The sequence below is a fragment of the Molossus molossus genome, unplaced genomic scaffold (genome assembly GCF_014108415.1).
Source record: "Molossus molossus isolate mMolMol1 unplaced genomic scaffold, mMolMol1.p scaffold_m16_p_15, whole genome shotgun sequence".
NCBI lineage: Eukaryota > Metazoa > Chordata > Mammalia > Chiroptera > Molossidae > Molossus > Molossus molossus.
Window position 1 is genome coordinate 75,756,537 of NW_023425350.1, and position 23,221 is coordinate 75,779,757.

A 23,221-nucleotide genomic window follows, 5' to 3' on the forward strand; every position below is an offset into this window, starting at 1 on the left:
CAGGAAAAGCATCCTTATAGGAATAAGGTGTGGGTTCAAAAGGCAGCCCAACACTCACAGCAATGTGGACACTGACTGAAATCTCAGAGCTTCGATTTCCTCATCTGTTAAAGACAGCAGCAACTCTACATGGCAGGGCGGTTACAGAACTAAAGGTAACATGAGAAAGCATCCCACATAACAGTTCCTGGCACACGGAAGAAGTTTAATAAATGCTAGTTTTCTATCCTTCCTAGGCTTTTCAAATCTAGGAGAGGAGCCATATTATGACTCATTTTTTAATCACCCCAAGTATCAAGAACAGTACCTTGTAACTAAAAATTGCTGGAAAATATTCTCGTTCACATATCCATGGAGAGAATACAGTAGATAGCAAGGTCAGGCAGGGTGGGGTGGACGAGAGCCCAGAAACTGATGAGGAGGTGGGCTGGGCTGGTTGAAAGAAGAGAAAAGAGAAGAGGAGCACCAAGTGTGGACCTGCCTAAGCCCATCGTTTCCCTGGTGAGCCTGGAGGGCCTCTTTGGCACCGCCATTCCCTCGGGTGTTCTCAAAGCCACAGAGCGTGCACTTACTGCCTACTCCCTAATTCTGGCTTTGGTTACCTGGAAATCGGGGTCCTGGGCCATCAACAGTTTTCTGGGTGGTAATAATGACAGCAGCAGCATTTCTAAATGCAGTTGATGGTATTTCCATATACTCAATCCAGAGGTGCAGGGGAAGTTGGCAACAGAATGCAGTGGCAGGAAAAGTGCTCAACTAGGAATGCTGGGTTTTAAGAAATTTTGTACAGAAACGTGTATTTCACAATTTCTGGTCTCCTTGAGTTGATAGACACCTACAATTTAATATGCTTGGAATCTGCTTATAGCTTCAATCTGACATTTTTAATAAAGTTAAAGAAAGGCATTATTAGGCTGTTAAGTTTAGTAAACAGGCCTGGTGTTCAGAGGTCAGGGATGCTGCTGGCAGCTTTGTCTTCTCCCTGTGGCTGAAGATCAGTGCGCCTAATTAGCAGCTCCCTAATACTTTCTGGGGTCTCTCTTGACAACCTAGAGATCTATGGGTACCAACTTTTCTCTCCTCTCCTATGGAACCAGCGATGATGATATCTGGTATCCCCTGACACACCTCTGTGCTCAAAGTAGGCATTCGATAAATGCTTATGGAAGAAATAAATTCAGGTACCACATATGCGCTCACTAGACCAGCTTAATTCACCCCCATAACTATGTTAAAATACATACATTCAACAAACTGGCATGAAACACACATGATGTGTTCACTGTTTTTCTTTAGGCAGAGACTGCTATTTCATCCTTTCCTTTTCCTGGTTTGTCCTAATTATACCACTAACATTACCTTTTAATAAAATAATAATCCCTTCATTTTTAAAAGACACCTCAGTTGATCGTAGCACAGAAAAATGTGATTTCGACTTTAGCAGTGTTTTGGGGATTAGTGATTTTCTCTCTGCTGCTACAGTAGCTAAAGAAGCCAACAAAACAGCCCAGAGAACTAGTCAACTTTCTGAGGGGAGGCCCTCAAAGAACTTCAAAGACCTGGACAAATTTAGCACAAATATTTCTTTTCATGGCAACATTTGCCTGCCCCCCGCGTGCCACCAGTTGGGCTGGTTCGGAAACCTGGCGGCCACGGTACGCCTGGAGAAGCACTTCTCCGTACCCCGCGCCAGCCGCAACTCCGGGGCAAACACGCCGGTGCGCGCATGCGCTGCCGCCGCGCCACCCTCCCAGCTACATTCTTCGAAACCCGGGTGCGAGCCGCTGCAGTTACGCCGGCAGGGAGAGGAGGCTGAGAGGCGGGATGCTGGGAGGGCGAGGGAGGAGGCGGGGCGGGGGCGGAGTCGCGCGTGCGCAGTGGTCCGGCCGGCGCGCGAAGGCGGGGCCTCGCGGGCGGCCGGGGGCGGGGCTCTCCCGGGCGGCCGCCGCCGCCGCCGTCGCTCATTGTGCAGCAGGCGGCCCCTGCGCGTCAGGGCCCGGGACAGACGGGCTCCTGGGATGGTGAGCAAGGCGCTGCTGCGCCTCGTGTCTGCCGTCAACCGCAGGAGGATGAAGCTGCTGCTGGGCATCGCGCTGCTTGCCTACGTCGCCTGTGAGTAAGCACCCGCGGCGGGCGGGGGAGCCTCATTCATTCCTGGGCGCCGCCGCGGCGGGGCGGGGGTCGGCGGGCTGTGTGCGCCCCCGGGGTGGCCCTGCAGCCGGGTCTCCCTCCCCGCCGGGACCTGCGCTTCCTGCTCCCACCCTTTTCCCGGGGGTTTCGGACTCTCTCCCTTTCCACTTTTGCGGCAAAGCCGCCGGCCAACTTGGGTGAAGACCCTCGACCGGTTAGGCCCGGTGCGGAGACCGGGCGTCCCGGCGGAGCGGCCCTTGCCCCGGAGCGTAGTGACCGCGGGGTCCCGCGAGGCAGAGGCGCTGCCGTCCTTGGCCAACCCCATGCACCGCGGCCCCAGCCCACTGCCCCAAAGACTCCCCCGACGTGTGGGACTGTCCATGTCGCCCGGGAGCCGGCCGGCGATACCAGAGCGTGCGGCGTGGGGACACCCTGGGGACTTGCGCCGCCTGCCTTGTTGGTTAAGTAGGATAAAAATATTGTTGCTGTTGGCACACACCCCGGTAGAACTGTTTGCTCCGCAGGAAAATTACTCAGCATTTAACTGTTGGGGAGCCAAGTGTTGCCGGCCGCCGGCCGCGGCAGCGCCCAGGTGTGCGGGCGCGGGTTCCCGGCGCGGCGTCGGCGCTCCGGGCCCGCCCTGGTGGCTGGCAGCGCTTCCGAGTGAGCGGTTCTCCTCACTGTTCTCCCTCACAGTCGCAGCTGAGACAGGGCAGGTGTTGGCCCCTGTGTCTTACAGGCAGAAGCCTTTAAAAAATAAAATAAGATCTATTCGATGGGAGTATACTTTAAAGGTCTATTAGATTGGAGTATACTTTGTTTCTATTAATACTTTACCAAGTACCCAAATTGGACCAAAAATAGCTCCCAGTGTGAGCTCCGTTTGAATCCTGGCCACCAGACACACTGAAATGAAACCACCTGATAGCCGGTCGAGTTACCAAGCTGATTCCCCAGGTGAGAGGGGACTCCGGAAAGTGACTTAGGTTGAGCACAAGGAAGACGTGTGTGTTTAAGGCAGCCTGTCTAGTGGAGCCCAGCTGTTCCGAGGTGGAGCTGAGGAAGCCAGCAGGGCTTCTGGTTGCTCAGCAAGGTTTCAGGCTGGGGTGGGTGTTAGATGTGGGTAGTTTGCCAGGGAGGAAGTTGTGGTCAATTTTAAGAAAGCCGAGACCCAAGGGGAAAGATCCCATAAAGCTGCATAATTATTATGACAATAATAATAACACCAAAATTTGCTTAGTGCTTACCGTATATGTGCAGGCATGAGTCTCTTTCATTGTCTCATTTAATTTTCTCAACAGTACTAAACAGTAGGTACTGTAATTATTCCTGTTTTAGAAGTGAGGAAATTAAGGCCAAGAGAAATTAGGAAAATTAGTGGATGATCACACAGACGATAAGCTATGGAGAACCAAATTTTCAACCTAGAAAGGCCCAGGAACTGGGGCCTAGAGCCTAAGTCTGCAGCAGGTTCCTGTTGATTATGGGGGTTTCTACAGTTAGACTGAGGGTTTAGAATTCATAAGACATGGAAAGGTATTCACCATTCATTCAATCAGGAAATCCTACCAACTCCTTAATGCTGTGCTTGGCGTCAGGGGACACCAAAGAGGGCAAAACACTTAGGCTTTGCAGGCATGGAGTCTAGGGCACTGGGTCTCAAACTTGAGTGTGCATCTGAAGCATCCAGAGGGTTTGCAAAACGCAAGTTGCTGCCTTCTTCCCCAAGTTCCTGATTCAGTTGGTCTGGGGTTGGCCTGACGATTTGTATTTCTAATAGCTTCCCCCGGAAAGCTATTGCTGTGGTGTGAGGACCCCACTGCGAATGACTGGCCTAGAAGGTGAGATGGCCATAATTAGATATCACCCAAATGAGGGTTAAATTATAAACTGGTAGAAAGAAAGGAATATATAAGAGTTTATGACAGAAACTCTTGAGTTAGAGCAACCAGGGACATTTGTTTTCAGGAGGAATTGAGGCTTGAGCTGAGAATTGAAGGCTATGTAGGAATTAATAGGGAGGTGGAGAAGGGAATGTACTACAGAAGGAACAGCATGTGCAGGGGTCCTGTGGCAGCCAAGAGCAGGGAGTGTTCTGGGAATGCAAAGAAGAGTAGTGTCTTTGGAGTGTGAAAATGAAGTATAGCGATAAGTCTGCCCCACCAGACAGGGGCCGGAGCAGGCAGGCCTGGGAGAGGTCTGTGCCAGCTTGTGAAGTGGGTGATTTTAGCTGTGAGGGGTTTAAGATGACGGCAGAGGCAGTGTTACTAATGAGCAGGGATGGTAAATCTGAGACACTTTGCAGGAAAAATGTTACAGGACTCCTGATAGTGTCTGAGGACACTGAAAATGTTGTAAGTTAACAGTGACTTCTATGATTTTTAGTGTCTGTTTCTTTTTATTAATAATCTCTCCCCCTCAGTATGAGTAAAATCTCACCTGTGTTGACAAAACTGTCCATACTCCCAAATTACACACATTGTCACTGTTAGCCAGTTCCCCTTCCAGAAATACTCTCTCTGTACCTCTCTCAGGTTCTACTAGTCTTTCTCACTCCACCTGTTTTGTCTTTTGCCTCCTCTTCCTCAGTCTCTTTTGCCTTCTGGGGCCCAGGCTCCCTTCTTGCTACCACATAGTTCTGTGCCATGCTTAGGGCGGTGAGCATATGCCCACTTGCATTGCACCAAGTTCTTTTCCATGCATGTGTTTTCTTCTCAATAAAATGATCAATCCTTGAGGACAGGGATTGTATCTTACATGTTTAGCCCTTATGGCATTTAGATCAGTGCTTTTGGGTCATTGGAAGAGCTCTGAGGCCTGATTGTGTGAAAATCTGGCCCACCTTCGAGATGGCTCACTTGGCAGAGACTCAGCTCCAGTTACCCGTAGTGTTATTTAACATGCACATAGTTATAGTTTAAAAAGTCAAGTAGCCTCTGCAGGAGTTGTTAGGCAAAACAGTGTCCCTGGCCACTACTTTCTCCTCCCACAGGCAAGCACTTGACTTCTCAGCTGATTGTTTTGGTATTTATCTTTGTGCCATAGAAAGAGCTGCCTCTTGATATTTGTAGGTATTTGTTACCTGGTGACTTTATTGTTTAGGAGGTGTCTGTTTATTCTCTTTTCCTCTGCTCCCATGCTCACCAACAGCCCTCTGTGCCCCCCCCCCCCGCCTTGTAGATATGGTGGAATTTTGGGGAGATTGACATTTAGTATTCATGTGTATTACTAAATGCCATTCATGGCTTCCCTTGGAGCTAATTGGCTTTAAAGAAAAATATATATATTTATATATACTTTGCTTTTGAGGTACTATTACTGCTTCAACTCCAAACACTTTGTTGGTTGCTTGTGTCTTCCTGCAAGACGCTCAGAAACAGCCGGGCCTCTTCCCAAAGAAGGGTCTCAGCCTTCAGACCTGCTCTGCCCAGTGCACATTTTCTGTCTCCTAGCTTCCTCTGCCTTATGTCACACTTTTTCACACAGATGTGCCCAGGAGGGGCTTTTGGAGACTTGGTCCCTAAGTACCTTTTCTGTCTTCACATTTAATTGACAGAACAATAGTGTAGAATTCTAGAAAAGGGTTCAGGCATTGTTCCATTCCTTTCTGGCTTCTAGTGTTTATGAGGAGTTTCAGGCCAGTCCCTTTCTGTGTGATTTGAATTTTTTTCTAGAGGATGGCAGGATCTTTGTGCCCATCACCACACATTTCCAGCTCTCTGCCCCCTGGCCTTTCCTCACTCCTGGAGTTTGTGGCCTCATGAAATCACCATGCCCAGGGGCTGAGGGGGTGCCCGTTTCACTTCTGGGCCCTGTGGTTAGTTGTGAAGACAGGTTTCTCCAGCATTCCAGATGCCGGTGCTCAGTGTGCCACCCTCGCCCCCCTCCTTTAGAGTGGAATCACCCTGAAGGATTAATTCTTCGATGTTCTGAGCCTCTGAGGGGCCTGGGTGGCTGTTGTTGCCGAGCTAGGCAAAGCCTGCCTGGATGACGGGCCCTGTGCCCTGCCCGGGGTGCCTTGCACACGGGGTGCTGGGTGCCTCTGCGCCCTCGCCTTCTAGAAACTTGAATTCTGGACGTTTTCTTGGATTACTCTGGTTATTTCCTTCCCCCTATTTAACTTTCTGGGATATTTTGTGCTGATGTAGAATTGCCTGGTCTAGTCCTCTAATTTCCAATTTTCTCCTTAAAGTTTTGCTTTGCTTTTAGGAAACTTCCTAATCTTTGTATTCTAACTCTTCTAGAGATTTAAAAGTTTTTTATTTTTGCTGTTACTTTTCACTTATAAGAATTCTTTTATGTTTTCTGACTTTTTAAAAAGCTAAAAAAGTGTGATCTTTGTTTCATGGTTGTATTCTCTTCACGACAGTTTTATTTGTTCAGTTTTCTTCTCAAGGAAGAGTTTCTTTCCCGCAGGTCACTTCTCCTTTTCCTGGTGCGGGCTTCCCTCATCCGCTGGTGTTCGAGCCGAGAACTGGGCGGTGGGGAGCCCTGAGCTGCCCCTGATCGGAAGCTATGTCACTGGTATTGGTGGAGCCTCACAAACTGAGCACCATGCAACTGCCCCGAGCTGTGGCGACAAGGCTGTCCCGTGCCCTGCAGGCCAGGGAGGCCTGGCGGCCTGCGGTGTGGGAGCCCAGGAGGGGTTGAAGTACCTCGATCATCATCCCAGTTGGACTTGAGGCTCCCCAGTCTGAGACCCTCATTGTACCTTTTTCTGAGGTGGAACTGCCCTTCTTCTGCAGGGAGTGGAGCTGGCAGTCATATTGCTGTTTAGACAGATTTGAAAGTCACAGTTTCTGTCCTAGCTGCATTGTCACCCCATGTCCAAGTGCTCCAGGCATGATCACTCTCGACCCTTCTGAGGCAGCGAGTTAGCCTTTTTCATCTCATGGCACATAAACTAATTACTAAGATTCTGTGGCACACCAAAAAAAATATTTTTTGCTATCTGACAAAAAAACAAATAGGTATAATTTTGATTCATTCACACTGGATGGCTGTTATTGTGTAGGCTGTTGCCATATTTTGTTTGACAGCCTAAGGGAAAAGAGGTCAGTGCCCCGGCTAAGTAGTCAGGCAAGCAGTCTGTGGCACACCAGTTAGCATCGCGATCCTAAGGAACACGGCCTTTCCCACCCGGCCTCTTGCTCCGAACTCCTCTGCCTTCACCGATCCTCTTCCAGCTCCCAACCCATTTTGTTCCCCTTTTTCCTTCCACACAGGTTTACCCCTTAAACAGCAACAATAGAAGCGGAGTTTATGTTCTGACACTTTAGTGGTGTTTAGGAGTCATTATCTTCTCATCTTTACATCTCGAAAACTAGAGTTGTGACATCTCATAACATTCACTTGATTTTTAGTGTGTCATGGATTAGGTTGTAATGACATTGTATTTGTAACACCTTTCTATTATCCTACATGTGTCGCTGTTATTCCACTGAAAATTTCAGAAAAGACACGGAAGTAAACCCTGAAAACCATATAAAAGCATGTTTTGTTAGTTTTACATGTATGATCACAGACTGCAAACTTCTGAGTTAGGACTTTTATTGGAGTACTTTTGCAGTCTAATCAGTTCCTCCCAAAGTCGCTCAGTACACATTTACTGGCCTGCTGCCAGGGAGGAGACAGCGAGTTAGACACCATCTTGATGCCAGCAGGCTCCAGGGAGAAAAGCTAGGGAAGGACAAGCGAACTGTGGTCTGGCTGGTGTTTGCAGATCGGCCTGGTGTCGATTCAGCCGGCCTGAGGAAGGTGGCTTCTCCGCCTGCGGTCAGAGCTGGGTCTGCCTCCCAGCCCTCCTTGGGGCTGGGAGGGGCAACCTGGGGATTGTTTTGAACCCTCAGTAGTTTATTTTAAGAATTTCCATACCTGTTTTCTACTCTCTACATTGAAAGAGTAATTCAGCAAACACCCAAGGAGTCCTCTGCCCAGATTTTCCAGTTCTGTCTTTTTTCCACATTTGTTCTCTCTGTTTTTATACTTGTTTTGTTGAAATGTTTACAAGCATGATAATACTTTATCTTTATTTATTTTTTAAAAAGCAAGTCATTTATTAATTAAATTGCAAATTACAATGGATAAAAGAATCATGGATATTTGACCTAGACCACACACACACATCCTATTACTTTTTATATTGTCATATTAATGAAATGCGTTGTCAATATATAGTATAGAAATGGAACCTTTCAATAATTTGAGTATTAGATGGCTAGCTTCAGTGATCCATTTTTTCTACCACTATGTAATCTGTTTTCAGTCTTCTAAAGTTATAAAAAGGCGTACAAATATTTTATCTTTAAATACTTAATGTAGCCCGGCTGGTGTGGCTCAGTGGATTGAGTTTCGTCCCAAGGACTGAGAGGTCCCAGTTCTATTCTGGGTCAGGGCACACACCCAGGTTGTGGGCTTGATCCCCAGTAGGGGGCGGGCAGAGGCAGCTGATCGATTTTTCTCTCTCACTTCATGTTTCTCTCTCTCTCTCTCTCTCTCAAAAATCAATAAAAACATATTTAAAAAATACTTTAATCTCCTAATGATACTGTTGTAATGAACCCAGTTATTAATTAATAACTGGAAAGGAGCAAAGGAAAGGCCAAATAACATAGGCATGCCGTTGATACAGCTTTGCCGGGAAGCTGCAGTTTAACACTCTCCAGGTCTGTTCCCCGCGGATCGATGGTGAAGGGGCTGGACAGAGGCAGTTTAGACACAGGCCCAGTAAGGTCTGGGTGACGTGGGAAGGTGCTTGCCTGTCAGTCACACCTGGAAACGGGTCAGTGGCCAGAATGGCCATGGCCACTGTAAGCATGGGAAGATTTAATATTTAAACTCCTGAACAACGGGGTTTCTGCTCTTGGCTCGCTCTCTCGCTGCTCATGCCTGCTCCTGGCTTGTGGGGCTCTCACTCTGCACTTGCCCACATGGCCCACACAATGGACTGGTGGACTAGCCTGGTGCTGTGCCAGACCCTGCTCTACCATGGAAGGGAACTTTGGATGCTGGCTTTGCTTCTAGGTCAACTGAATCCTTAGCTGCCACTCTTCCAGGACTGAATTAAAGGGAATAAGACTTTAATTTCCTTTAACCGAGGGATGTAACTCCATACAAATAAAGCTTTCTACCACATCTCATCCTCCCATGGGGGGCCTCTGGAAATGCTTATTCCAGCAGCACCCCAAGAGCCCCAGTCTCACTAGCAATGGAGAAGGGCAGTTCATGTAATTCTCTGATACCACGAAGACTAAAAACATTCTTCTATGTAATCTCATCACTTTTACCATTCCTTAAAAATGAACACAAATACCTAATATATAGTCTATATTTGAATTTTCCCCAATTGTATCAAAAATGTGTTTTATAGCCTCTTCTGTTTTTTTTTTGTTTGTTTGTTTGTTTGTTTCTAAATCTGGGATTCAATCAAGGTTTGTATATTGCATTTGGCTGTTTCTCATGACGTTTACCTTTTGCAAAAGCCCAGGCCAGTTGTCCTGTAAACTGTCCCACATTTCCAGATTTATTTATATCCTTATGATTAAATTTAGTTAAACTTTTAAAAAATCTATTTTAGAGAGAGAGGAAGGGAGAGGGGGAGAGAGAAAGAGAAACATGGATGTGAGAGAGAAACATTGATCAGTTGCTTCCCACACGCACGGTGACTGGGAATTGACCCCATGACCTTTTGGTGTATAAGGTGATGTTCCAACCAACTGAGCTACACAGGACAGGGTTTCAGTAAAACATCTTTATAATAATGCTTATTGATTTGCATTACGTCAGACTTGTCCATCTGTTGATGTTTGGTGCCCGGAAGGGCCACCACGTCACTTTGTTTTAAAGTCATATTTCCCAGTGCACAGTTTGGGGTGATTGTCGGAGACCTTCGGATTCTCTGGTTCTCCAGCCAGTGCGTTCAGCATCCATTGTCAGCTCTGGCCTGGTTCAGTTTTTACACCAGAAATGACAAAATGGTGATTTTCTAGTTCTCTGAGTCCTATGTGTTTGTTGATTGGTGTTCCTCTGAAAAGAAAGAATGACGTGACCTCCTCTTTTCTCATTTTCTCAGTTCCTTTGGCTGTTGTAACAAATTGCCACAGACGAGGTGGCATTGAAATGAGAGATTCACCCTGTCAGTGCTGGAGGTCAGAAGTCTGACACCAAGGTGTCCACAGGGCTGTTCTCCTCCTCGTGCCCCTTCAAGGCTCCCAGTGTCTTGGCTGTGGTACATCCTTTCCGTCTCTGCCTCTGGGTACATTGCCTCCTGTTCCTCCAACGGCCACCGTTCCCGTCACCCCTTATAAGGACACTTGTCACTGGGGTTAGGGCCCAAGTGGATAATCTAAGATTGATTTTTCAACTGGTGAGCCGAAAGTTATAGAACATATAATACCATTCAGTCATGGGCACTGATCTCTTTTCCCTAACACTGTCAAATAAAAAAATGACAATAGCCAACACAATAGTAGTCGTCCAGTGAGAATGGATCAAAATTATACCTATTTTTTTGCCAGATCAGCAAAATTTTTTTGGTGTGCTACAGAATTTTAGTAATTAGTGTGTGCCATAAGGTGAAAAAGGTTGAAATCACTGATCGAGGATGATCTTTTGGTCTCAATATCCTTAATTACATCTGCAGAGACCCTTTTTCCAAGTAAGGTCTAGGAATCAGAATTGGGGGGCTACCAGTCAATTTGCACCCCCCTTTTTAAAGTCACTGGGACTTCTGTGTGTGCCAGTTAGGGGTCTCACTAGTCTGAAAGTCATTGAGCACTTCCTTGGTCTCCGATCTTCAGGCTCATCTTGTTCTTTCTGTGCCCACACCTGGGACCCTCTGTGTATGCCTTTCAGTGCTGAAGATCTTTTACAAATCAGGGCCTGAGCCTGCTGTGCCCTTCGCTGCTGAGGGCCGTGGCCTCCAGCTCTCTCAGTGGACAGAGCCAGGAAATGAAAATATTTTTTTCCAGTCATGAGTTTATGCTGATACTCCCAATTTCAGTCTTCACACAACAGGTGTCTTCCTCGCCTTCCCTCATTCTGTATTGCTGTTTTCTTTCCCCCACAATGAAACAGCAGTGCAGACTCCTCCTCACTTGCTCCCTACTGCTGTACAACAAAACCGGTGCAGAGTGACTACGTCAACACCACTACCAACAAGCTGAAGAAGATTCAGGATTTCTTCGTAGTTCTTTTTGTCCTGATGTGCAGTTTAAAGCATTGTGTTCAAAAGCTACTTGGAATGTTTTTTTCTATGCCTTATACAAGTAAGGTTCTTTTTTTTTATTTGTGTTCAATTTCAGGGCTTGCTTTTTTCCTTCTGAATGTTACAGTGTGTCAACCTTTAATAGGCATTCCTCATTTTTTGCTTTATTGTGCTTTATAGATGTTGCCTTTTTTTTTTTTTTTTTTTTTTTTTTTTACAAATTGAAGGCAAGACCTGCCTCCAGGAGACAGATTATGACTCACTGTGATACCCGCTTTACTGTGGTGGTGGAACCAAATCTGCAGTATTTAAATAATAAAGTTATAGTCCGACTTCTCTAGCTTCTCCACTCTGTTCCCATTTTTTTTGGTCTGTTTTTATCCATCCTAGGTTCGTTTTTGCAAATACAGGCATTCGTCTATGTGTATCATGCACATACTGTTTGTTTTTACCCAAAGGTATCACGATATCTAGACTGTTTTGCCTTTTTCTTTCCCGAGGCTCTTTCCTGGAAAGCACCCCACATCAGCGTGTAGCTTTGGATCACTGTTCTCCGTCTGCGTAGTACTCCTGTGCGCATTGCGCTGCAGTGCGTCTGACGGCCGCCTGGGGGAGGCGTCAAGCTCTCGGAGGTATTTGCTGCTGCCAGTGCTGCAGAGGGTACACTTAGGCAGTGCAGAGCTGCAGTCAGATCCACTGCCCCGGCAGCCACCCAGCAGCCTGCGCTGACACGTTAGGGGTCTCACCAGTCTGAAAAAGTGCTCTTCCTTGATTTAACATGCGTTTCTCTTACTGTCCTTAACCTTTCTTTCCAGATGTTTGTCTTTTTCTGAGAACTGTTCGTGTTTTTGCCTACTTTTGTAATTGAGTTTTTCATCTTCCCTTCCCCTTATTTTTAAGAGTGCTTTGTATATAGAGGATGTTAACTGCCCTTTGTGAAGTGATTCACAACTCTTGCTCATGCCTGGTGTGGTTACAGGAAAACTGCTTGGTCTTTGTCTCCTGTTGCCAGCACAGTTTTTAAACCTTGGGGTTTCCTGAGTGATAGGAGTAGCTTTGTTATTCATAGGAACCCCCTTTTGGTCATATCCAGGTTTATGCCAATGAAGTGACTTAGGATGGGGCCCCTGGATAGCCTCAGGGCGGGGCTGGTCCCCAGAAAGGCCAGCCGCGTGCTGGAGGGTGGGCACTTTCAGCCCCACCGGGAGCTCCTGGAGCCCGGCTGGAGTGCAGCGGAGCACCTCGGCGCTCAGGAACAGTGAGACCCGTTGAGCTTCTCAGTCGGTGAACATGGAGAGGGGCTGTGAGGGCAGCGTGCCTGGAATCGTGTTCCTGGTGTTGGGGTTCTCGGGTTCCCCGAGATAGCAATTGAGAGGAAACCCCAGAGAAAGTTCCCGACAGATTTTATTAAGCTTCTGCTTGACTCCTCTGCTGCTTTTCTAGGCTGGCGACAAAGTGGGCTGTGTAAAAAGACGAGCTCTGTGAGGAAAAGCAGGCTCCTGGAATCTTCCCCCTCGGGCTTGGCGACTCCCTTTCCCAGCTGCCCGGTCACTACCTTCACACCTGCTCTGTGGGGCAGGTGACCCACTGCTCATTACCTCCACCCTAGGAAGGTGCAGCAGCAGTCAGACCTGGTCAGCTGCGCACGGTCAGCCGTTCAAGCAGGCGGTTGGAAGGGGATAAAATCAGCTGCCTCTGTGATTCTGAGTAGGGAGTGGAGCAGGGTGGTGACATTTTTGCTGTCAGCTTATCCCAAGTTCCTTCTGACCACCTGGTCTGAACTTGGCTTCCTGGCCACCTGGTGTTTTCCATATCCGGACCCAAGTTCCTGTGCTGTCTCTAGGGCACGGAAGCCCCAGGCCCTTCCCCACACGTTGCCCAGGGTGTCTCTTCCTTTTGTCTGTTCCCGAGCTGTATTCTTTACAGTGAACCAGTGTTTTAATGAAACTGGTTTTCTGAGTTACGTGAGCTGTTCTGGCAAGTTATCAACCCCAAGGAGGGCGTCTGGAAACCCCTGATGCACAGCTGAGCTGTCAGAAGAATAAGCAGCCCCTGGACGTGGGATTGGAGTCTGAAGTGGGGGCAGTCTCGTGGGACTGAGCCCTTAACCTGTGCCGTCTGATGCCAACCAGGGTCACTGTCAGAACTGGATTGAATTGGCGGACACCCAGTTGGTGTCTGGAGAGTTGGAGAGATTGGTTGTTGGTGTGGAAAAGCCCACACACTTGCTATCAGGAGTGTTCTGAGAACAGAAACAGATTTTGGAGTCTGGGAATTTTTATCTTCAATAGCTTTCCTATTTCCCCATGTAGATTTTAAGAAACCGGTCAAGGTGTTCAATGAGAGGAATGAGACCAGGGACTGTGAAGGAGTGGGAGCCCCCTGGCCTGGGAGTTGGATAGGATTTGGGCAGCGGGGTGAAGGCAAGGGTGCCAGCATGACCACAGGCGTGGAGGTGACAGGGCACAAGGAGCAGGATCCTTTGGGTCCTTAAAGGCAGAACTTGAACACTGACCTGACATAAACTTTATTCGGAGAGGGGAGGAAATGTTGGATGAGAATAACTTTGGATTAGTCATCTAACTTTGCTTTTTCATGTTTTCGCTTATAAAATGAAAATACTGCCCGGATGGTGTGGCTCAGTGGTTGCGTGTTGACCCATGCACCAAGAGGTCACCAGTTCGATTCCTGGTCAGGGCACTTGCCCAGGTTGTGGGCCCGATCCCAGTGTGGGGCGTGCAGGAGGTGGCCAATCAGTGTTCTCTCTTATCGCTGTTTCTCTCTCTCTCCCTCTCCCTTCCTCTCTCTCTAAAAATCAATAAAGAAAAAAATTAAATGAAAATACTATGCTCTCATATCTTGTAGGTAGTAATACTTTTTTAAAAATACTGTGAGGAATTAAACAGATTTCTTTAACTAGGTGATAGCTTCAGTTGATGAGCCACCTGGGAAGAAAGGTGTTTCCAGGTGTGGGTGCCAGCGGGCCTGTTCTCGGAGGGTGGGCTGAGGTTCCTCCCCTCCCCTGCACCTGGAAGGGCAAGCCCTGCAATTCAAGTTAGTCGTTCAGTGACTGTGACTTCCTGGTTCAGCTTTCTTCTTGCTTTAACCAAAGTAAGTAAGTGAAGTAGAGCAACAACAGAGAACACTCGAGCCCCTTCACAGTAGTCTTTTTCAGAATGAGTGCATTTCCTAGAAAGTGAAAACCATTTTTCTTAATTTTTAAAAAAATTTTTAATCCTCACTCGAGGATATTTTTCCATTTATCATCAGATAGAGTGTGACGGGGAGGAGGGGAGAAACATCGATGTGAGAGAGGCACATCGACTGGCTGCCTCCTGCACGACCCGACACGGAGGTACATGCCCTTGACTGGAATCGGACCCGAGACATTTTGGTCTGCGGGCCAACGCTCTACTGCCGAGCCAAACCGGCCAGGGCTGAAAACCATTTCTGTGTGTGTGGTGAGATTTGGGAATTTTTTTTCTCAGTATCTTTGAACCTTTTTATAGTATTTTCAGAAACTGAAGACAACATGCTGGTTCTGAGTCGGCATTCAATGGACAGAATGTTGGACGAGTGATGAGACTAATGGGAGACGGTCGTAGGCCCAGGTCTGCTCGTCTGTCTTGAAGACCCCACAACCCAGTACCCCAGCTTGGGTGGTTGGCAGGCTCGTGCCTCGGGCTCAGCAGTAGCATCCTGTCTAGTCCAGGTGCTGAGTCTGCAGGGCCCTGTCTTCCAGGTGGGAGAGTTTGTACCTGCACCTGTCACAGACACCTGCTTACCTGCCTGGCTCACAGGCCTGTCCTCCCACCTTGCTGCCCCGTCCCCAGCTGACCTGTCTCCCTCATTCCCAACCCCCTTGCATCTGCCCACTTCACTCACCTTTCCTGTTCTCACGCTCCCACCTGCTCCTTCTCACACCCCGGCTCACTGTAACCTGTGCTCCCGCTGCCCTCACTTCCCACTCATTTCCTCTCCCCCACCTTCTCCTCTGCTTCCGCCCTCCTTGCAGGAGCAACCCACCCTCCACCCGCTCCCTCCCCTGCTCCCCACCTGCTCTTACACCGCCTGCTCCCATCTCCTCCCCTCTCCCCTGCCTTCCTCCCACCCCTCATGCACACATACCCACTCTCTACCCACTCCCTCACCCCTGCTCCCCACCTGCTCTTACACCGCCTGCTCCCATCTGCTCCCCTCTCCCCTGCCTTCCCTCCCACCCCTCATGCACACATACCCACTCTCTACCCACTCCCTCACCCCTGCTCCCCACCTGCTCTTACACCGCCTGCTCCCATCTGCTCCCCTCTCCCCTGCCTTCCCTCCCACCCCTCAGGCACACATACCCACTCTCTACCCACCCCCTCACCCCTGCTCCCCACCTGCTCTTACACCGCCTACTCCCATCTCCTCCCCTCTCCCCTGCCTTCCTCCCACCCCTCATGCACACATACCCACTCTCTACCCACCCCCTCACCCCTGCTCCCCACCTGCTCTTACACCGCCTGCTCCCATCTGCTCCCCTCTCCCCTGCCTTCCCTCCCACCCCTCAGGCACACATACCCACCCTCTACCCACCCCCTCACCCCTGCTCCCCACCTGCTCTTACACCGCCTACTCCCATCTCCTCCCCTCTCCCCTGCCTTCCTCCCACCCCTCATGCACACATACCCACTCTCTACCCACCCCCTCACCCCTGCTCCCCACCTGCTCTTACACCGCCTACTCCCATCTCCTCCCTATTTCCACCTTCCCTCTCACCCCTCCTCAGGCACACATACCCACTCTCTACCCTCCCCCTCACCTGCTCTCTCCTCTCACATACACCCCCTCTGCACTTACCCTCACCCCTCCATATGCCCCCTGTCCTTGCACTGTCCTGGACTCTGCCATTTCTGATAAAAGCTGTGGGCAGAAGGCTGGCCTTTTCCAGGCCTGACTTACAGTCAAGCCACTGCGCACGGTTCTGTCTCTGTGGATGGCTCTGCCACCGCTGGGGAACCAGCCCGGAGTGCGCAGTGCCCTGGTTATTTGTGTGGCACACCGTGGATGGGTCCCTCGGTCTAGGTGAGCACCTTCCACGCCAGTGGCACTGTGGTTTGGACATGGCCTTCCTAGATCCCTCCCCTGGTGCCTTTCCCTCCCCACCCTGTTAAACACAAAATGAAAAGGCAGAGTTAAAACATCAAGATTTTTAAAGTTCTCATTTAAAAATTATGAAATAGCCCTGGCCGGTTTTGCTCAGCGGTTCGAGCGTCGGCCTGCGGTCCAGAGAGACCCGGGTTCGGTTCCCGCTAAGGGCATGTGCCTTGGTCGCAGTTTGTCCCCGGCACTGGTTGGGTTGTGCTGGTGGCAACCACTCCATGTGTCCCTTTCACGTCGATGTTTCTCTCTTTCTCTCCCCCTCCCACTCTATCTGAACAAAAAATGGAAAAATGTCCTCAGGTAAAGATAAAAGAAAATAATTTTTAAAAGAATTATGAAATAATTGGAAATAGGAAAATAATGTGCTCAGTATGAAAGAAACTAGGTATTGAAGTGCAAAGAAGATAAAAATCACAATCCCCACAATTTTAGCACCCTAAAATGTGTTCCCCTCAGAAGTAGTGACATCTGTTCATTCAGTGAGCTTTCTTTTGGCTCTCAGTCATGTTTTTATCATTTTTTTCGCATAGGGTTTGTACATCTTTTTGTGAAGTTCATTTCTATCAAGTTTCTTTTTAGCATTCTAAATAAGGATCCAATAGCAAATATATCATGAACAAAACAACTTTTCAACGCAAGATGCTAAATTAACCTCAAAGTTGCATTGTTTCAAAACAATTTTTCCTTTGCCTTTTGCACGAATTTTTATATGTACACATTTTTTCTCATCTTGTTTTTTGTTGTTGTTGTTAATCCTTACCCGAGGATATTTTTCCATTGATTTTTAGAGAGAGTGGAGGGAGTGGGGGAGGGACGAACATCGATGTGAGAGAGACACATGGATTTTCTGCCTCTTGTATAACCTCAACTGCGACTAGGGGTCAAACCTGCAACCTAGGTACGTGCCTTTAACTGGGTATTGAACCCATGAACCTTCGGTCTGCAGGCTGACACTTTAACCATTTACCCATACTGGCCAGTGTGGAGTGGGCATATTTTGACATTGTTTTGACTCTGTGGTTGTCTTAACAAAACATGGCGTGTCTTAGGAGGATTGAAGCATGGGAGAAGAACAGAGCTGGGCTGCGTGCGGAGGATCTCAGGTGGTAGGTGAGTCTGCATCGCCTGGAGCACTTGGTGACACCCAGATGGCTGGGCCCCATCCTGGAGTTTGATTCAGGAGTCCTGGTGGGACCTGAGAACCTGTATTTTCTATAAGTTCCCAGGGGCTACTGCTACCGTGCTCGGGGACAGCCATCTGTCTGTCCTTCCCACCCACAAGGTCCCTGAGGAAGGGAGTTTCTCCTGTCAGGCTTTTAAAACACAGAAGTGGATTTTCTTGAGATGGTAGTTGAGTAAATAGTTTAGGATTTCTCCGGGCTTTTCTAATTCCCTGGTTTGGGGGATTTTAATCGGTCCTGTGTACTTGGCAAGCCATGGTACTGCCCTCCCTGGCTGGACAGAGCCAAATCGGCCTCCTCACAGACCTCAAAGATGGACTTAAACTTTCTCCTGTGCGTGTAGACATGAAAGTAGTGCAGAAGTATAGAAAGCCAACACTGCGTGTCTCCCGGACGTTCTCTGAATGAGTCCACATGCGTGTGGTTCAAACATGCACATGGTTTCAAAAGCAAAGAGCTGGTTATACTATGTGTGTTCTTTTACATTTCCTTGCTCACTTAGTGTTGACATTTTTACGTGTAAAGACTTTTAAAAAGGACCAGATGTCACCTACAAATTCCACAGTTCCTTGCATTTTTAAGCACTTTGTAAAATGAGGAACATCTCGGGGCAGAAATTGTTCCCGTGGGAATGTTGGTGTGATTTTATTAGGTGAAGCTGTGGGACGGCATGAGTCACTGAAAAGTGTTTTCCAGTTGCAGTCCGAGACCTGCCGGCCGGGACAGCAGAGGACCGCAGGCGGGGGGTTGAAGGACTGCTCTTTGGGGTCTGGCTGTGGGAGGGCCAGGAGCAGGGCTGGTGTCACCGGGAGGTAGGGCAAGCAGGTACCCTAGTTACTGGAACCCGCTGGAGCACCCCAAATTGCCTTTTTATCTGGGACACTTTTTATCCTGTTTCACTGCTTCACACAAACACAGGCCTGACTGGCTGGGCTGGGCTCAGAGGAAGCGGGCAAGGACCCCTTCAGGGACAGGTACTCTTCGCTGGATCGTGCTGCCCGCCCTTCTAGCACCTCATTTTTGTCATGGGCACTGGAGACGGAGGTCCCTTCTTCTGCTCTTTTCTCCCTTTCTTATTTGAAGAATTAAAAACAGAGTATCTTCTGATTTGACCTTTCTGATCCATTTGAACAGCTCAGTGCTTTTCTTATTAAAAGAATATTACATATTCTTATCTGGTTTGAAAAACATTTCACTTGTGCTACCTAAAAAAGTTTATCCAGGTGAGTCAATTCTTTCCTCTGTTTCAACACTAGACCTGTTGGCGTTCGTTGGGGGTGAGCAAGGGTGCATCCTCCTGGGGGCGTTGCCTGTCTTGTTCAGGGGGAGGCAGGCAGCCTGGGTGGTTGGGGGGCAGGATTTCCCCAGGACCTTGACCCAGGCTTTTACCCAGGCGGCAAGCCTGTGCCCAGCTGTGCCTTTGCCCAGAGGAGGGGGCACTCACACTTGGCAGTGGGGGGGGGGCTCTACCGGATTCTGGGGTGATTTGAGGGCTGCCACGGGAACATTGAACATCAGTAGATTAAAGGTGAGGACATACGTGAGGGTTTTGGTTTTGGTTAAGTCCTGCTGCTTAAACCAACTGCTTCAAAACTTGGTAGTATAAAGCAGCAAGCATTTTACAATGCTTACGGGTCTGTGGGTGAGGAATCTGCAGTGGGGATGACTGCACTCTGGTTCATGTCGTCGCGGACTTCTGTTGGGAAGTTGGGAAACGGGAGGGCCTGGAGGATCCACTCTGGTGGCTTCCTCCTGGCAAGTCTGGCGCCTGAGGATGGGCTCGGCTAGGACTTGCTACCAGAGAGCCTGCAGGTGACCCGTCCAGCCTGCCGGTGGTCAGACTTCCACAGCAGCTCAGGGTTCCAAGAGCCAGTGTCCCAGCAACTGAGGCAGATGTGCCCCTGTGTGGACAGGTTTGAGAAGTGCCACCATGGAGGGTCTGCCTTTGTGTAAAACGTGGTGACACTGTACAGTTTGCAGCGAGCACTTGGCAGACAAACGAGTCCCAGCGGGGACGAGGTGTTCTGTTTCACTTAACGACGGAAGGGGCAGCAAACAGCCAGAGCAGGGCGGGAGCAGCGGCGTCACGCTGGAGCTGTGCTGGGGCTGGGAAGGTGCCTGTGTTTGTGCACGGCTTCTGTTTGGAGCGCTTTGCCGGGGGCAGTGTTCTTCGCTTGAGCGGGTGGGAGGTTGGGATTGCTATTCACTTTCCTGAGATGGGGTGCATCTTCAACGTTCACGTAGGCTTTGCCCTCGCCCCCAAGGATTTTTTGAGGGTAATGTTACTCAGTTTGAGTCTGAGCACATGTCACACACTGGGAGTCTGAGGGGAGGGACTTAATTTAGAGGACAAGTTAGATAAAACCACCAAAGTGCCTTTTTAAAAAAATTTTTTGCCTTTATTTTTTAGAGAGGAAGGGAGAGAGAGAGAGAGAGAGATAGACACATTGATGAGAGAGAACATTGATTGGCTGCCTCCTGCATGCCCCCCACTGGGGACTGGGCCCTCAACCTGGGCATGTGCCCTGACTGGGAATTGAACTGGTGACCTCTTGGTGCGTGGGTTAGTGCTCAAGCAGTGAGCCACACTGGCTGGCCAGAGATGCCTTTTTCATTTGGAGGAGATGGGGAAGACTTTGGAGCCCTGAACAAGTCACACAGCCCTTGGAGTGAGGCCTCACGTTTGCAAGTGTTGGCGTGGGTGTGGGTGGCTACTAGAGTGACCCTGAGCAAGTCCCATGATGTTCCTCTTGGCTACGGGCTTTGGCTGTGAGATGGAGGCAATACATGACCTTGTGATTAGAAACAGTGAGGGTGAGTGGCCCACGTGGAGAGACGGGCATCCTGGACATATGCCTTGGCCTGGTCATGAGATCCCCGGGGCTCTGCCCAGCTGGATGAAGCAGTCAGTGCCAGGCTTACTGAGCCTTCGCTGTGCCAGCCTCAGGGACCCCCCTGCACCTCTGGGTGGTGCTGGTTTCCCCAGGCCTGTTTGTGGTAGCCAGTTAGACATCTTTCCCTGCGTCACTCTAGGGTGCCTTGAACCCAGCACGTGCTCCGCCCAGCCCGTTATTCCTCCTGCAGCCGTCCTCCTCTCTGGTGGTACTCTTATGTTTATAATCCTCACTTTGATTATATGTTTATATCCCGAGGATATGCTTTTATTGATTTTTAGAGAGAAAGGAAAGGAGGGAGAGAGAGAAAGGATATGAGAAACATCAATGCGTTGCCTCCTGTATGTGCCCCAACAGGGAATGAAACCCACAACCTAGTTATGTGCCCTGACCGGGAATCAAACTCGCAACCTTTAGTGTGCAGGACAACGCTCCAACCAACTGAGCCCTGGCCAGGGCTGTCTCTGGTGTTCTGATCTCCTGACATTATCCATATCACCACCCTGCCCGGACCTCTCACCTCACCTGATACACCACCATCCCAGGACCAGCCAGCTCTGTCCGCCGCATTCTTCTCCTCAGCCCGCCTCTGCCTTGCCCCTTTCTGTAGGCCGAACAGGCTGCCAGTCATCACACCTGAATGCTTGCCAGTGCCCAGTAATGCGATGTCTTGGGATGCTACAAAAGGCAAAACAATGGTGCTCATATTTGATTCATTAACAGAATCCTCCGGGAGCTTATTAGGAAAAGCTTCTTGTCCCAACTTGACTCTGCAGGCTCCTCGTCTCCCTCTGTCCCCTCCAGCTCCTCCATCCTTTTCCCAGGGCCCCTCTGCTGGCCTGGCCTTGCCCCATCCCTTCCTTCCAAGAGCACTTCCTCCAGAGCCCAGTAGATGTCCCTGCCGGTCCTCACAGTTCAGTCACTGCCCCTGCTCTCACTCCCCAGGACCGCCAGTACAGCCTGCACCGCTGATTGTTACTTCACAGGCTGGGCTGTTTTCCCCTGAAGGACAGGGAATTGCTTCCAATCGTTCTGGTACCTCTTAGAGCAGGCATTGGCAAGCGACCCATGGCCAGATCCAGGCCACCCTCCAGCTGAGACAGTTGTGACAGTTGTGAGTAAGCTGAAGAAAAGTCAAAAAGAGATTGGCACTTTTTTATCCTCACCCGAGGACACATTCATTGATTTTGTTTGTTTTGTTTTTGTTTTAGAGAGAGAACAAACATCGATAGGTTGCCTCCCATAAATGTTCTGACCAGGGGTGGAACCCGCAGCCTAGGTATGTGCCCTGGTCAGGAATCGAACCCATGACTTTTCGGTGTACAGGATGATGCTCCAACCAACTGTGTCACACCAGCCAGGGCAGATTGCTATTTATAACAGGAAATTCAAACGTCAATGCCTTTGATTAAAGTGTGGGAGCACCATGTGGTTACGAATTATCTGTGACTGCTCCTCAGCGGTGGAGTCGAGGTGGTGCTTCAGACATCACGTGGCCTGCAAAGCCTAAAACAGTCACGATCTGCTCCTTCACAGAAGTTGAGACTGGAGAATGCAGACCCCTGCTGCTCCACCCGACCCCATTCTCGGCACTGTTGGGTCCCAAGAGCCTTTCCAGCCGAAGGGCACTGTGAGTTGGGAGCTTCTGCTGTAAGACACCATAGGTTGCTTGGCTCCTAGCAGTGGCTCAATATGTAAATGTTCCCACGTTTAAAAGACACCTGTGTGTGCGCACGGGTGGCTGCCCTCTGTTACCGCTGGTGAGCGTGCCGGTCCTGAAGGCCGGATCTCTGAGATCTGGGTGAATTCCCGTGTCTCACTGGTGGCCAGTGCCCCACCGTTTCCTGCGCTGGTGGGGTCAAGCTGTTTCTTCCCTGTAGTCCCAGGTGGACCCTACTGTTTCTTGTCGCTTGGGCCTCGCCTCCTTTGGGACCACTCTTTTCTGGCCCTCTGCCCTTGGGGTCCTCCGTGTGCCTCACACGAACGTTGCTTACCAGATGCGTGCAGTTTTGTGTACCGGGTTTTACCCCTCCGCGCATCCGCAGGCACCGGCTTTATTGGCTGGCTGGCTGGTGGAGAGATGATCGAAGAAGGATTTTAGGAAACATTATAAAAAGAAGGCTGTCCACACTAGCATCACCGTGCCGAGTTGGTGAGCCCCGCACCCTTGCCTGCAGGCATGCCTTGCGTACCGTGCTCGTGGGGGTGCCCATGTGGAGAGGCAGGAGAGTGGTTTTCTCCGTTCACACTTCTTCCTGCGACAGGGTAGAAGCGCACGTGCTTTCCAGGTGAGAGTGGTGGTCAGAATGCCCGGTAGGAACATGCTAACACAGGTTGCAGCCATGTCAGCCATACAGAGGGGAGATGGAATGGTGGCTTATCTGGTCCAGTGTCACAGCAGTGCTTAAAATGGGCTAGCAGGAGTCCTGGGAAGAACCTGTACTTTCTTTGTTGCCTAGAGTTCAACTCCAAGCTTCTATGGACTCTGAATTGGTGGGTGTTCATTTGTTTGGGGTCTTGGAACTCTGGAATTTTGAAAGCTATGGACCAGGGCTTTGCATAGACTTTCAAGGATCCTCCTCCACTCCCCGACACTCATCCATGAATTCATGGAGACCCACAAACTTTACACCTAGAGAAATTGTCTTCTAATAGGACTTATCTCA

General features: G+C 49.4%; 1 protein-coding gene across 13 annotated transcripts in view; it reads left to right on the forward strand.

Moving 5' to 3' along the window:
* Positions 1-1,947: 1,947 nt before the first annotated feature.
* UXS1 (UDP-glucuronate decarboxylase 1) overlaps positions 1,948-23,221 on the forward strand; it is a 111,133-nt gene continuing 89,859 nt past the window's right edge. For 2 of the 13 annotated variants that reach the window (XM_036262633.1, XM_036262634.1), the window contains exon 1: positions 1,948-2,112. In XM_036262633.1, the coding sequence (XP_036118526.1) occupies positions 2,019-2,112 (94 nt within the window). In that variant the 5' untranslated portion in view covers positions 1,948-2,018. Of the gene's footprint in view, positions 2,117-11,209; positions 11,397-11,945; positions 11,968-17,532; positions 17,591-23,221 lie in introns of those variants that run through there. The other 11 variants (XM_036262644.1, XM_036262641.1, XM_036262636.1 and 8 more) reach the window with 9 other exon arrangements.